Source organism: Haliotis rufescens, unplaced genomic scaffold (genome assembly GCF_023055435.1).
Source record: "Haliotis rufescens isolate VD_foot unplaced genomic scaffold, xgHalRufe1.0.p SCAF_6, whole genome shotgun sequence".
NCBI classification, from domain to species: Eukaryota; Metazoa; Mollusca; class Gastropoda; order Lepetellida; family Haliotidae; genus Haliotis; species Haliotis rufescens.
This window is the reverse complement of record NW_025964334.1, coordinates 39,632,950-39,646,032: the sequence shown is the minus strand read 5'-3', so window position 1 is coordinate 39,646,032 and position 13,083 is coordinate 39,632,950. Positions and strand designations below refer to the sequence as shown.

The following is a 13,083-nucleotide window of genomic DNA, read 5'->3' as shown; positions in this document are numbered from 1 at the left end:
TATTGCTAAAAGCGGTGTAAACCCATACTCACTCACTCACTCACTCACTCACTCATAGTGCCATGTATTTAGAGACGTGTGTGATAACTTCACTTTAAGTAGCTGGAATAGTCTGGCATTTGTAGCTCTGGGCTTGTTTGGAAGCAGGGAGCAGGCAGCATGATACATCTGGTCATGCATTAAGCAGCGGATCACATAAACGTAGGCATGTGTAGAAGGGACCATCCATGTCCAGCATCTGTGTTGTGGGAAACACGAGTATCTTGTTTACGTCTCCGTCATCGACACACAACAACTGACGTCTGTCTTGAGTCTTCTTCCAGGAACCTTCCAAACTAACATCTGGGAGGCTCTCGGAGGCAATGGAGGTAGATCCTTTCTGCGATGTCGGTAGAGTCCGGGCTTCATGCTGACCAAGGGAGCGACGGTAGCAGCTGAAGGAGCATCAAGTGTTGATCTGCTGAATGGGTTTTGTGTCTTCCTTCACACGTTGCCTTAGTCTCCTGAAGAGTCTTAACTGTTTTTCACGCTCTACCAATGGGTGACTGTGATCAGAAACTGAGGAGACATGATCGCCAATGGTAGTTAGTCGATAGTTAGTCGACCTTTGCATCCACCAAAGACACACTTCCAATGGACAGCCAAATGACGTCCGATGTTCACGCGATAGCGAAAACCATCATGTATGACCTGTTGACCACCACGTTGTGAAGTTATGTTGTTACTTAGGTTGAAGTTTCGTCATAGTGAAATGAAATAAATGCAGATGGGCCCTTATTTTATACCCCTCTTTTTGAGAACTTTAATTGAGAATTAAAAGAATTACATAAAAAACCCACCATTTTCTGCATCAAATGTTGTTTAGTTATAAGCTACTCAGTTGTTAATCTTAAGATAAGCCTTTAATCTGACTGCTTATTAACCCCCTAGCGCTAACGTCATCCAATGCCTTTACAGACACGTGTTGTATTGGGGTCTTCGCGAATTTTTAATATTAGGTCAAGGCAAAGTTTATTTATAAGGCCTCAGGCCAGATACAGAGGGTAACACAGCATACATCCAAGCACACAATGCTCGGCTCAACATTTCAAATGGATTACACAACAATCTAACGGCAATTAAGAAGAGTTTATTAATTCTACACTAAGAATAATTCATTACCCACAACATTTGCTTACATAACAATAACAAAGGGGATCCTAGCAATAATATTAGCAAAGCAATATGAAATTATTAAAACATAAAGACATAGTCACCAGGGGTATGATTCTCCAAGTCTGCATCAGACACCGTTGTTGCACAGTGTACATATGAATACACTATGCAGTTTAGAAAGTGGTCAAATGTAACTGTTATTATTGGGATAACACTTTCTTAGTAAAGTACAGATTCTCGTACCTTTTGGGATTGAGTCTCGTCCGGGATTCGAACCCCTACTTGCCAGAGTGAGGCACCTTATCGCCAGCACACAAAGTCAGCGCTCCAACCCACTCAGCCACCGAGACTTCCACAAAATTAAAGTCCGACAACTGGTAGTCTAGAGCACATACTGTGTGTACCCCTCGGACATGTGTAAATTGGCACGGTTCCCATGGCCGAAAGCTGTGATTCTCAATGCCAGATAGAAAGTGGTGAAATGTAACAAATGTTATATTTGGATAACACTTTCTTAGTAAAGAATAGATTCTCGTGGCCTCGGTGGCTGAGTGGGTTAGATCGCTGACTTTACTAAGAAATCTGTACATTACGAAGAAAGTGTTATCCCAAATATAACATGAACTACTCAAACTCAAACGACTGGCTCTTTTTGTTATGGCCCATAGTTGAAAGTTAGTCAAAACTGTTTGATCAGCCCTCGTACCTACACCATCATAAATGCCAACAAACAACAAACATACATAATTTAAACAAGGACACCTTCAACACAAACCTCACAAACACATAGAGTAAACTACGGTTAAAACGAAGTTTAGTTCATTATAACCGTAGTTCGTTTAAGACATATTTACAACATACATGTAAATACAGCGAATGGACGGGACCAAAACAGTTCGTCATATCCGCCAGTTCGTCATAAGCGTGCATGTTCGTTCGTTATAAACGTAGCTGACTGTATTTTCCTACCTCATACAAATCTGGCTTTGCGTTTCTTTTTTTGAAGAGTATATATTTATCAATTCGAAAGCCACTACTATCTGTAAACCTTATATTTTGTAAACATTGTTTGATCATGTCAACTTAGGGGCCCCAAATAGGTATTATACATCGTCTGACATTCTGATCCTAAGCTGCTTCCAACAAACCACGTGTAACCTAGCTTCACATTTACCAAGAGCTGTTTTATGTGAAAGTTTTAATCATGACTAACATGGTACTGTAGAATGGGTGGTAAAATGTCATCTTGTTTGTCAAGGAATTCCAGTGCCATATGCAACGCGTCATCACTCGTACTCGCGACCTTGACATTGTCCATGCCCTGTGTCCAGGATTTGTGGTAACTGGTCACCTTGTGGTAGGAGTTGTCCAGAATCACGTGCGGAATGCCCAACAACACGGACAAAATATGGCCATGAAGCCGGTCAGCTATGACTACACGTCCTCTCTGAAGAAACAACAGACCATTTGTAGCCATATGGATAGCCATCTCCATTGTGGATTCGTCTCTTGCTGTTGGCCACGTGCGGAACCAGTCTGCAACGTGAACGGTAACATTTTTAGGAAACGTTGGTAGTGTGTACCCGATAGCCTCTTCGTCATGTCTTTTCAACCACAAAATGTCAAATGTTGGAGGAGCAAAGCGGGACACTGCTCCCATCTGAAACGCCATATCAGGGGCAAGAATACGCCTCGTGTTGTTCAGGAGAGCGCTAACCTTTTCCAATGAGCTTCTATCTCTGATTAATAGTGTAAAATCTTTGTGGCCATTATATATTTTCGCTAAGCGGTTTATTTCTGATGCTTCATATCTTAACCAGATGCTTTGCGGGAAACAGATGATTTGATGATTGGGGAAAGACTTGATCACCTTTTCTCTTATTTCGTCAGTTTTTTTATACGAAAACATATTTCCACCTCCTTGGAAAAGAATTATAACTTGATCTTTGGGGTACTTTTCACTGATCTTTACAGAATGATGTATTGCGTTGGGGCATTTGCTTGTCAAGCAATAATAAATAAGCTGTATGCCGAGTTTACGAAGAAAGATAATTTCTCCAGTCGATATGGCAGGGTCTCCTTTGTTTTCGTAGTCGGCCACATCAAATAAAATAGCGTATTTCTTGGTACCAATCAAGTCGTTAAAGATGTTGAAATGTATTCTTTGTGCTTCCTTGATGACGTCATAGTGGCGCGTCAGTAACGGCGACAGTCTGTCTGTCTCGTATGGGTGGTCTACGTACTTCATAGAAATAAAGTCTTCAAGTCCGTTCTCAGGTGTGAAGTGCAGGCCAATGGATTTCCAGTATTCGGTTGCGTCAATTGGAGATAATTCCGTCTGTTGAATTTTGATGTTAGCCAAAGTGTCCCAGTGAAGCTTTGTAACTCCGGTAGCTGTGCAGAGCAAGGCCAGGGGCAGGAGAAACAAAGCTACTCTTTGAACAGTTCCTGAAATATACGAAATATTGACAGGTGATACAAATTCAAAAACCGTGTACCGAGGACAGAATATCAAATACACTGAGCGCGTGAATTAACTTCGTCATGGCGATATTTCAGCCACGTGGCGACGCGAAAAAATAACAAATGTTCTACAATATGTACAATAAAGAGTAAGGTAAATGTCACAGGCATGTGGTGTAAATATATATTTATAACAGTCAACAATATCAAGAAAACTATATGAACTACACTATGGATGATACCTTTGTGTAATTTAAACACATATTCTTTGTTTATTATACAGACCAATTTATGTGAGATTTTTTAAATTAGGAAACTAAATACACGGGATGTAACGGAATACGTTAACCCTCGTCTATTTCTGGTCGATATTCGTGACTCAACCTTTTCCTATGTGACCTATATAACATCGTCGTAACTCAGGGTCTGCGTTGGTGGTCCAACCCCGGCATACAACAGTTTACTGTTGTTACGTGAGGACTAGCAGCCACACACATGCATGCACATAGCTGTGTAAGTGATACATGCATGCACATAGCTGTGTAAGTGATACATGCATGCACATAGCTGTGTAAGTGATACATGCATGCACATAGCTGTGTAAGTGATATGGCATTGGCGACGTGACACTTGGCAATAAAACACGGTCTATAATCACGGCATTAATTCCACTGCTCAGTCAAAACCGGTCCTGGATGACTGGATACAACAGACAATGACCACCCTCTTGACGTAACCACAGCACACTGTGTAATGGATGATAGGGAGTGTTTTCTCGTTGAGTTGCTAAATTTGTTTCGGATCCAACCCCTGCATTACCTGGATGGTTTCAATGAAACCATGATAGAATCAGAGAATCACAATTGGCGTTGTGGTGGAGATTGCATTTACTGAGAACTATTGTTTCAGTTTGTGAATGTAATGTGAGACACAATGCTCCTGTCATTGCAAGTGGCCCCATCCCCACCCAGCCTCCTGTGTGTGCACGACACACCTGGTGTTATAAAGTGACTTAAAGTTCCCCGGTTCTTTCGGAGACAATGTATATATCACTTTGATTGTAATCTGACAGATGGTTGATCCCAAAGAAAGGTTTAACAAAATACTGCAAAAGAATTTGAAAGTAATTTAGTAAAGTAATAAGTAATAAATTATTAGGGAAATGATTTTTAACGTAAATCGCAAATAATTAGAATTATTCCACAAATCTCAACAGCAAGAGAGGGAAAATGGTTTTAGGTCTCGTTGAGCAATAAGCCAGGAATGTTACGGCGGGGACAACTTGGATATCCTCTACACATTGTACACGTGTGGTGTGCGAACCCCGATCTTTGGAGTGACGAAGGCATGCCGTTGCCACTATGCTTACACGTTACCTTTTGTGCTTACAGCAGGAACGGTCATAGCTGGACTTGGCGCTTGGTTCTTCTTGATAGTGTAGAGTACGAGGCCCAGACCAGACACCAATAACCCCGCGATGTTGATCAAAGTTAGCCCCCTTCTTCCAAACACACACAACATTAAAACGACGGCGACCCTTTTAAAAATGTTGATGACGGCGTGTGTGACGACAGAAACAGACTTTAACACCAATGCCACTGACAGATATGTGTATACGACGTGGAAGACGGCGGACGACGTTGCTAGTATCCCCAGATGACAGAAGGAAGGTCCCTGGACTAAACAAAGAAGACACAGCATCAGCAGCAGAGTCCCTGTGGTCGTGAGTGTTACGACTTTTGTTCTAGCCTCAAGATGGTGACCATTTTGGAACAAACGTTTCATTGATATATTACGAAATGCGAGGGCCAGATTTGAAATTAGTGCCCACAGGAGGCCTTGTGACAATGCAGCGTCTTGGAATGGGTTTCCAGTAAATAGGATTGCCCCTGACACAATGACCGGTAATGTTAACATCGATGAGATTGGCAAGGTCACCGTGAACAAAGTCCTCTGTATAACGGCACTTGTGATTGGTTCCAGCATTTTAATGGCGAATGTTGACGAGGCGTGAATTAGAGAAAGGCTGTAATTAGTTGCTAGTGTAGCTATCACGTGACCAGCTAAAGTCATTGCCTTGTGTTGCCATGATGACGGGATTTCTTTCCCCGACTTGATCGTCAACGTCAACACACACAATGATAACTGAAGCATGGACACCGACATGTAACCCATGGTACTCGCTCCGAGAAAGGAAAGATAACTCTTGGCACACTGATGACAGATGAACGCTGTGACAGTCCAGGACATCAATATGGCCGCCAGTCGACTGTAATCCTGCACAAGCTCCATCTAGATATGAAACATACATGGAATAAGATTTACCAATATTTTCGAAAGTCAGATCTGGCGCGTCATGTAACGTGGAAGCTATCAATAACATAATTGGGGGCCGGTCTTTCATTGAAGAAGCACCCTTACAAAGGCGTGAAATATCCACATAGATGATGAACGCGATACGGAATGAGAATATCATACGGTGTGCTCCCATTTGTTTCATATTTATATTCATATTCATATTTTGTGGACACGTAATATTTTTAAATAGATGGTTGTTTTGCGAGGATGTCAACGATTATGTAATGTAACTAAATATGCATCTATATTTACGGTAAATGCTGTCACTGATATTGGAGACCAGCTCAAAACGGACGGCCAAACAATAGTAAATGGGTGAAGATCCATGAGCAAAGCGGCTTTAGTTTTGTGATCTGTTGAACATCCTTATGCACACTACTAAACATGGCTACTTACTGGCTACTTACTGGCTATGTATGTTTTTGTTAAAGTAATGCTCACAATGTTCGATTTCTTTCAAGAGAAAGCAAAGCAGTATTCCACGAGTGAGTGCATCGAAATTATTTACACCACATAGCGACGATAACACGTTGCTATATATACAATTGACATATTTGGACATAGCAACAATATCAACAACTGTTTATAACACCGGGTATAGGCCACCAGTAACCAAATGGGGACTTACCGTACCTCAGATTCATGCACGATACCCCAGCAGGATTACCATCATCAGTTTAACCCTGGGGGTTGTGCACAATACTAGCTAATATTATAAAAGACTCAGCAAGAAGTTGGTTTCAAACACTGGTTTTTGATAAAAGCATGACACCAAATTTAAAAATAAGCAATTAGTTATTCACATACATAATACTAAATTATGATACAGACCAATTTCATTCAAGTGCCTTAAAATTAGATGTCCGCTTACACGGGCTGTATTCAATGAGTGAAGCTCTGTTACAACCCTAAATGTGAAAATTACTCTTAATGTAAAAACTTTTACATTAAGGGTTGCGGGTAAACCCTTGTTACAACTCTTAATAAAAACATTTTTACATTAAGGGTTGAAGTGACAGATAATGTATTTTTTACATTAAGGTTATTACTATGAAATTTTTTTTATCGAACATTCACGAAACTTCGCAGTTTTAATTGATCGTTACTTTGTCTAGATGTGCAAATGACTAATCATGTTTAGATTCCCTCTCTACAACGGTCACCTGATTGCTATATGCAGGTTTTATAAAAGGGGTTATGACCCCTTACCCTTTCAACCGATTTCTATCTAACTTACTTTTGTACAAAGGTTATCTCTCGATACTCTACAAGGTAACCTCGATTCCGTTACTATCCAAATACGATAACGACGGAAAGGAGGACTCAGACCAAGCAGATCAGAGCAAGACGTAGATGGTGGCGGGTTGTGAGAATGGTACATTAACAGAGTTTTAGGCATAGTATAGTGGACATTCTGAAGCAGAATGACAGTTGAGGATACACCAGGGCCATATGATATTACAAACGACAGGAATTCCAATGCAGTGATGTTTTTGTTGAAAACAACAACACCCCGTTGGTTTGACCCTGTTGAGTCAAAAATAGCCATGAAAAGTAAACTATGGATATGAAGTCTATACTTTTTCTATACCAATTTAGCATATCCTGTAGTAAGACCATTGTTGATGGAAAACAGCGAAAAAAGAACATTAGGCATGACGGATGACGCACGTCGTACGAAGACGGATGGCAGCCTTTCGGACATCTTGCATGTATGGATAATAATAAAGCTAACTAGAACTGTCCTATGAGGAATTAAATACCTCCCACAGACGTATGATGATGTTGACATGAGTTGACAAACGTCCCTCTGCAATCATATTGGACGACATAATTGCAACCTCTGTTTTTTGAAGATTATACGAAATAGGGTAGAGTATTTAAAGGTTGAATCAGATGCTACCTTTCCAATGACATAATAAAAACAATAACTATGTGGTTAAGTTCGGAGTCCCATAATATGTCAATATACAACATTTGAACGAAATCGATCAATTCTAAATTTCGACCAATGAGCGACCTCCGTCCCCTTGCCATGGTACCACAATGGTAATGGAAGTGAAGGCATGTCGTACAGTGTCCGTAGCTACACCTACGTAAATATCTGAAAGAAATCGATGTAGTAGTTTAGAAGTTGTCCAGCCAAATTGAAATGACAAAGTAATAAAAGGCAACAACTCCGCCGAAATGAAAAAAACAATTGCAATGTGCCCAACAACATGATGAAGTGTTCACGTGTACAAAGTTTGAAAATTGAAATTAGTCAATTAGTTTAGAAGGAATTGTCCGGAAAGTTATTTTCTGCGAACAGACCGACAGACAGGCGGACACGCTGATTCAATTGTTCGTAAATAAAGTCATATTGTATAGTGTCCCTAGATACACTTTAGCATTTAATAAAATCAGCGAAATGACACGTCAGTAATGACCCATAAAGAAAACCTGCAAATAACGACCAGGTTGTCGTTGTTGAGAGGTTGTTGGAATATGCAAGGTGAAGAGCACTTTCACAAGTTCCATGGCTCTACTATATGTTGTTCCTGAGAAAACGCGCGAAGTTCAACATATTCTATTACGAATAATTGGTCTTCACTTTATTCAGTACTTGTAAGCCAAGGGCCTTTTTGTACAAATGAAATACAATTTAGGTGCAAACAGTATAAAATACAACACATTTCTTTGCTTTTTGTTTTTTGAAAAAGCAGTTTTAACATAATTGCATTTTTTCAAAGTTTGGAGTATTTGTGTTCTTATAGCATTGGCGTACTTTTTTGTATTCATATTGATAATAGGGTTTTGCGATGGCAGTAGTGTATTAAACTTCAGAATAATTGGAAAGATGTAAGATTTAGATTATATGTGACTTTGCCCAAGGTGGCTATAAGCTGGACAAATTAACAAACAGTGATATTCATTTTCGATATGGTTTAGAGGTGCAAACTTTACATTTTCTAAATTAACGAGGAATATTGAAATGTCGTCCACGTTCAATTTCTACATTGTTAGAACTGAGCCGAAAACGAGTCAATGTGGTCCTGAATTTATTTATAGATTTATAGTTATACTACTCAAATAGTCCTCACACGAAACTGTGCATTATAAGCCATTTTGGGGCTTTCGGATAGATCACTATGCCAAACCTGAGAAACAGTGTCTTTTAACCGCTAACGTAACATATTTAAAAATACGGTTTTATTACCACATCACCAAATGAAATAAAAGTATTGGTGTTATCTTTGCATCAAATAATTTGAAGTAAAAGTAAGGCGAGTATGGTTTCCAGGAATGTATACTACTTGACAGGACCATGAACACCTTTCTTGCCTGAATTGCAATATTATCTAACCTGTCGACCTCATTAATCTAATAGAAGCCAAAATAACTGAATCCAGTAACTACTTCCATCATAGTACCATTTTCCATAACGTGATAAACCTCCCCCATTTTTAAAAACAACTATGTTTGTTTTCGATAGATTCACTGACATTTCCCATTTACATCAGTAGTCATGCAAGATATTTGTAAGTTGTTTACAGTATTGCCAAACACAATAAGGCCATCCGCAAACAGAAGTAGAAATATATTATAAATAAGCAATCAAAAGTACCAGATACCGTGTTGTTTGAACGAACACACGCCTTTACATTACTGTAGATGGATTGTAACATTTTACCCATTTTAGCACTCAAACCATGTTTGTACAATAGCTTCCATAATAGAAGGGGGCTTTGAATGGAGTCGAATGCTTTAGAGAAATCAATAAATGCTTCAAATAATTTACCTCCTTTACGTGAAAGATAACATTGAATGACAGAGTTTAAAACAAAACAGTTGAATAGTTGAATAACCTTTCCAAAAACCCGACTGACATTCAGATATTTTGTCAAGTGTTTCAGCCAAATACACAAGTCTTCTGTTTAAAATAGATGTAAAAACCTTACTTAGGATACTAAGGAGGCTTATAGCCCTATAATTATCAGGAACAGAGGCGTCCCCTTTCTTATACAACGGGATAATTATCCCAGAAGCCCAACATTTAGGGAAAACATCGTTTTGACAAATGATGTTAAATATGATTTTTAAATAAGGTATCATAACAACGGACGAATATTTTAGATATATTCACTAAGATTGTCGTCAAGAACAGCTGGTATATTTTTTCAAAAAGTTCATATCTGGTGATTTGGGAATCTAATATGTCAATTGTCAGTTCTTGCACCATAACCTGGACATGTCACTATGTCCTCCACCTCACCAAGATGATCCTGAATACCCATCTGTTTAGAATACAGCGACGAGAAAAGGGTTGGGGTGTTGCGGTCGTCTAGACACATACTTTATCATGTCCCAAACGTTTAGAATCTCCAGCTGCTGGGTTTTCTAGGTCACTCCTTTTCCATTGTGCCTACTGGTCCTTCTTGATGCTATACTTAATAAGGAATTAGTTATCTTTAGTTTTTCTAAACGCATTTAAATAATGACACCGTTCATGTTTTTTTACCGAGACATTCATCATCAAACCACGGTGAACGTCTATAGTTCTCGCTCACTCATGTCTTCAACATAGAAGCGGCTGTTGAAATAGCACCAGTTAATAATGCGACTGTACCAGACACGTCTGTAAGAGAACCCAGTGCTGTTGACAAAATACTGTGAAAAACCATGTATTTCTACGTATATCTGTATTCTTTACGGTTACCTTGGGGTCTGACTTTGTGCAACTGCTTCTTTTAATGGCCAAATGTACAGGTAGATGGTGCGATTCCAATCGAGATAATATATCAAAATCGGTGATACCGGGGAACACGTCACTCGATGCTAAGACATGATCTATCAAACTACACCCTAAATGCCCAATAAATATATAGTCACCGATTTGAGAGTCAGTTCCAAATCTTTCCTTTTCAATATATATGTTCAGAATTGAACATATTTCCAAAAGTGTTTTTTGCAAACATACTTTTATCAAACAGAATAATAATAGCATCTTCTCCGTATCGAACATATCTTACCAGTGAATATTTTTTTCGAAACCAGTATTCCTCCCGAATACATTTTTGTGGTTGGTAAACAAAAAAGCTTATATTCTGAAAAAAATGTCATTAGCGTCTTTTTTTATTGACTGTGTTTCATATAAAGCAAATGCCATGCTGAAATATAAAAAACGACCTTTATTTCCAATAAAACTTTGTTTATAAGAATCGTTTACATTATGGGGCGATATGTACGATATTAACCCTTTATGTAAAAAAATAGTTTTTACATTAAGGGTTGCGGGTTGTTACTCTTAATGTATTTTTTTACATTAAGAGTTAACACGTAACCCTTAATGTAGTTGTAATTTTTACATTAAGAGTTGTAACAAAGCTCTGTTCATAGTGCCATGGGGGCGGTCGGGTAGCCTAGTGGTTAAAGCGTTCGCTCGTCACGCCGAAGACCCGGGTAGAATGTGTGAAGCCCATTTCAGGTGTCCCCCGCCGTGATATTGCTGGAATATTGCTAAAAGCGGCGTAAAATCAAACTCACTCACTCACCCACTCACTCATAGTGCCATGTATGTAGAGACGTGTGTGATTACTTCATATCCAGAACCCTTCCTATGTTTCAAAGTAGAAATATCCTGGTATTTAGTCACAAACAAAGTTCCCTATGACTTGACATGAATGAACGATAGGGTCGGTTCTCAATTTGATTAGACTTTCTTCATCCAATGTCACGGTCGCCATAGGTAACTGTAATTGGGGTTAAACCCATCTCCCTTTTCAATCATGTTCATATGTGAACTGAGCCTAAAACGTGTTAGAGCTGCTAAAAAAATTAGTTTTCTCAACATTTACTATCAAACCCCACTTACTACAATACTCAGAGAGTTTATCAATGATCTTCCCGTAGTCCCCCAACACTTGGTACTTGACAAAACCGTGTCGTCAGCAAACAAACATCAGGCGTTCGTGTGAGGGTGAATCAGGCGCAAATTTGAAGTTATTGTTGGTTTGTTTGTGTTTGAGGGGCTGTGTGAAAAAGTAACCTGCGCTGACCCGTGTTAGCTGCGTGACCAACACCTGAGCCACTGAACGTCCTTCACCTTACCTTAATCTGTGTAATAAAGACGTATATATAATTTAGATAAAGAATATGCTGACGTTGTGTGCATCATGGTTCCAGGTATATAATCGGCAAGACAAAGGCAGGAGAGGTTTATTGAACTGGAGATGCGGTATGCACTACGAAACATTGAAAAGGAACCTCGTGAACTGTCAGCGACATACGTATGTAGCCACCAAAAGTGGGCTCCTTTTACTATTTGTGTTCAGTCAATCTCTGTGGAGTCAATCAGATTCCATCTCTTATATCACTTGCATTTGCTTCAAACAAAATTGCGGCGCCCTGTCAAGACGATCTGTTCGATAATCAATATCTATATTGTAATAAAACGTGTCTTTCTTCGCGAAAGGTATATTTGCATTCATTGTTGATAGTATGTAAAGATGAGTGAGTGAGTTGGGTTAACGCCGCTCTGAACAGTATTCCAATTATATCACGTCTTCTCAGCTTATTGTGAAGGAAGGCCCGACGTAATGCAGGTCTAAGACGTTTAAACTTGAGCACGGGTATGGTGCTGACAAACCTAGGAACATAATCGGGACGAACCGGGATTCGAACCCACAACTTCTGGTGTGCCCAAGGGCCGCGATTCTGCACAGCAAATTGCTTATTACTTATTCTGACATTGCTGAAGCTCACAGATTTGGTTAAAAAACCTTCATACGATACGTCCAAGACCAATTATCATCAAGTTCTACAACACAGATTGGAAAATCAGGGGCTTAAAACTTCGAAGCGAATTGAAAACTACAGGTATTGGAGTTGTTGGTGACGTAACACACAGACAGAGGAAGACGTTACAAGAGCGACAGAGAAAATAGGTGTTCGGTCACGTCCGTTTAAACTTTAAACAGTGTAAACAGTACAACTTCAATCGTTCTATTATTTTGGAATATTTCAGGACTACGAAGTAAACTGTCGGACTTCATGAAGTTAATAATGCAATCTGACATTGGTGGATTGGTGAAAACATATCAACCAGATCAGTGAAACCAGATATCT

General features: G+C 39.4%; 1 protein-coding gene across 3 annotated transcripts in view; it reads right to left on the bottom strand.

Moving 5' to 3' along the window:
* Nucleotides 1–1,114: 1,114 nt before the first annotated feature.
* Nucleotides 1,115–13,083, bottom strand: part of LOC124145796 — a 79,561-nt gene continuing 67,592 nt past the window's right edge. For all 3 annotated transcript variants that reach the window (XM_048386579.1, XM_048386580.1, XM_046515713.2), the window contains 2 exons: nt 4,995–5,910; nt 1,115–3,603 (listed from right to left, as the gene is read on the bottom strand). In XM_048386579.1, coding sequence (XP_048242536.1) covers nt 2,354–3,603; nt 4,995–5,910 — 2,166 coding nt within the window. In that variant the 3' untranslated portion in view covers nt 1,115–2,353. The remainder of the gene's footprint in view (nt 3,604–4,994; nt 5,911–13,083) is intronic.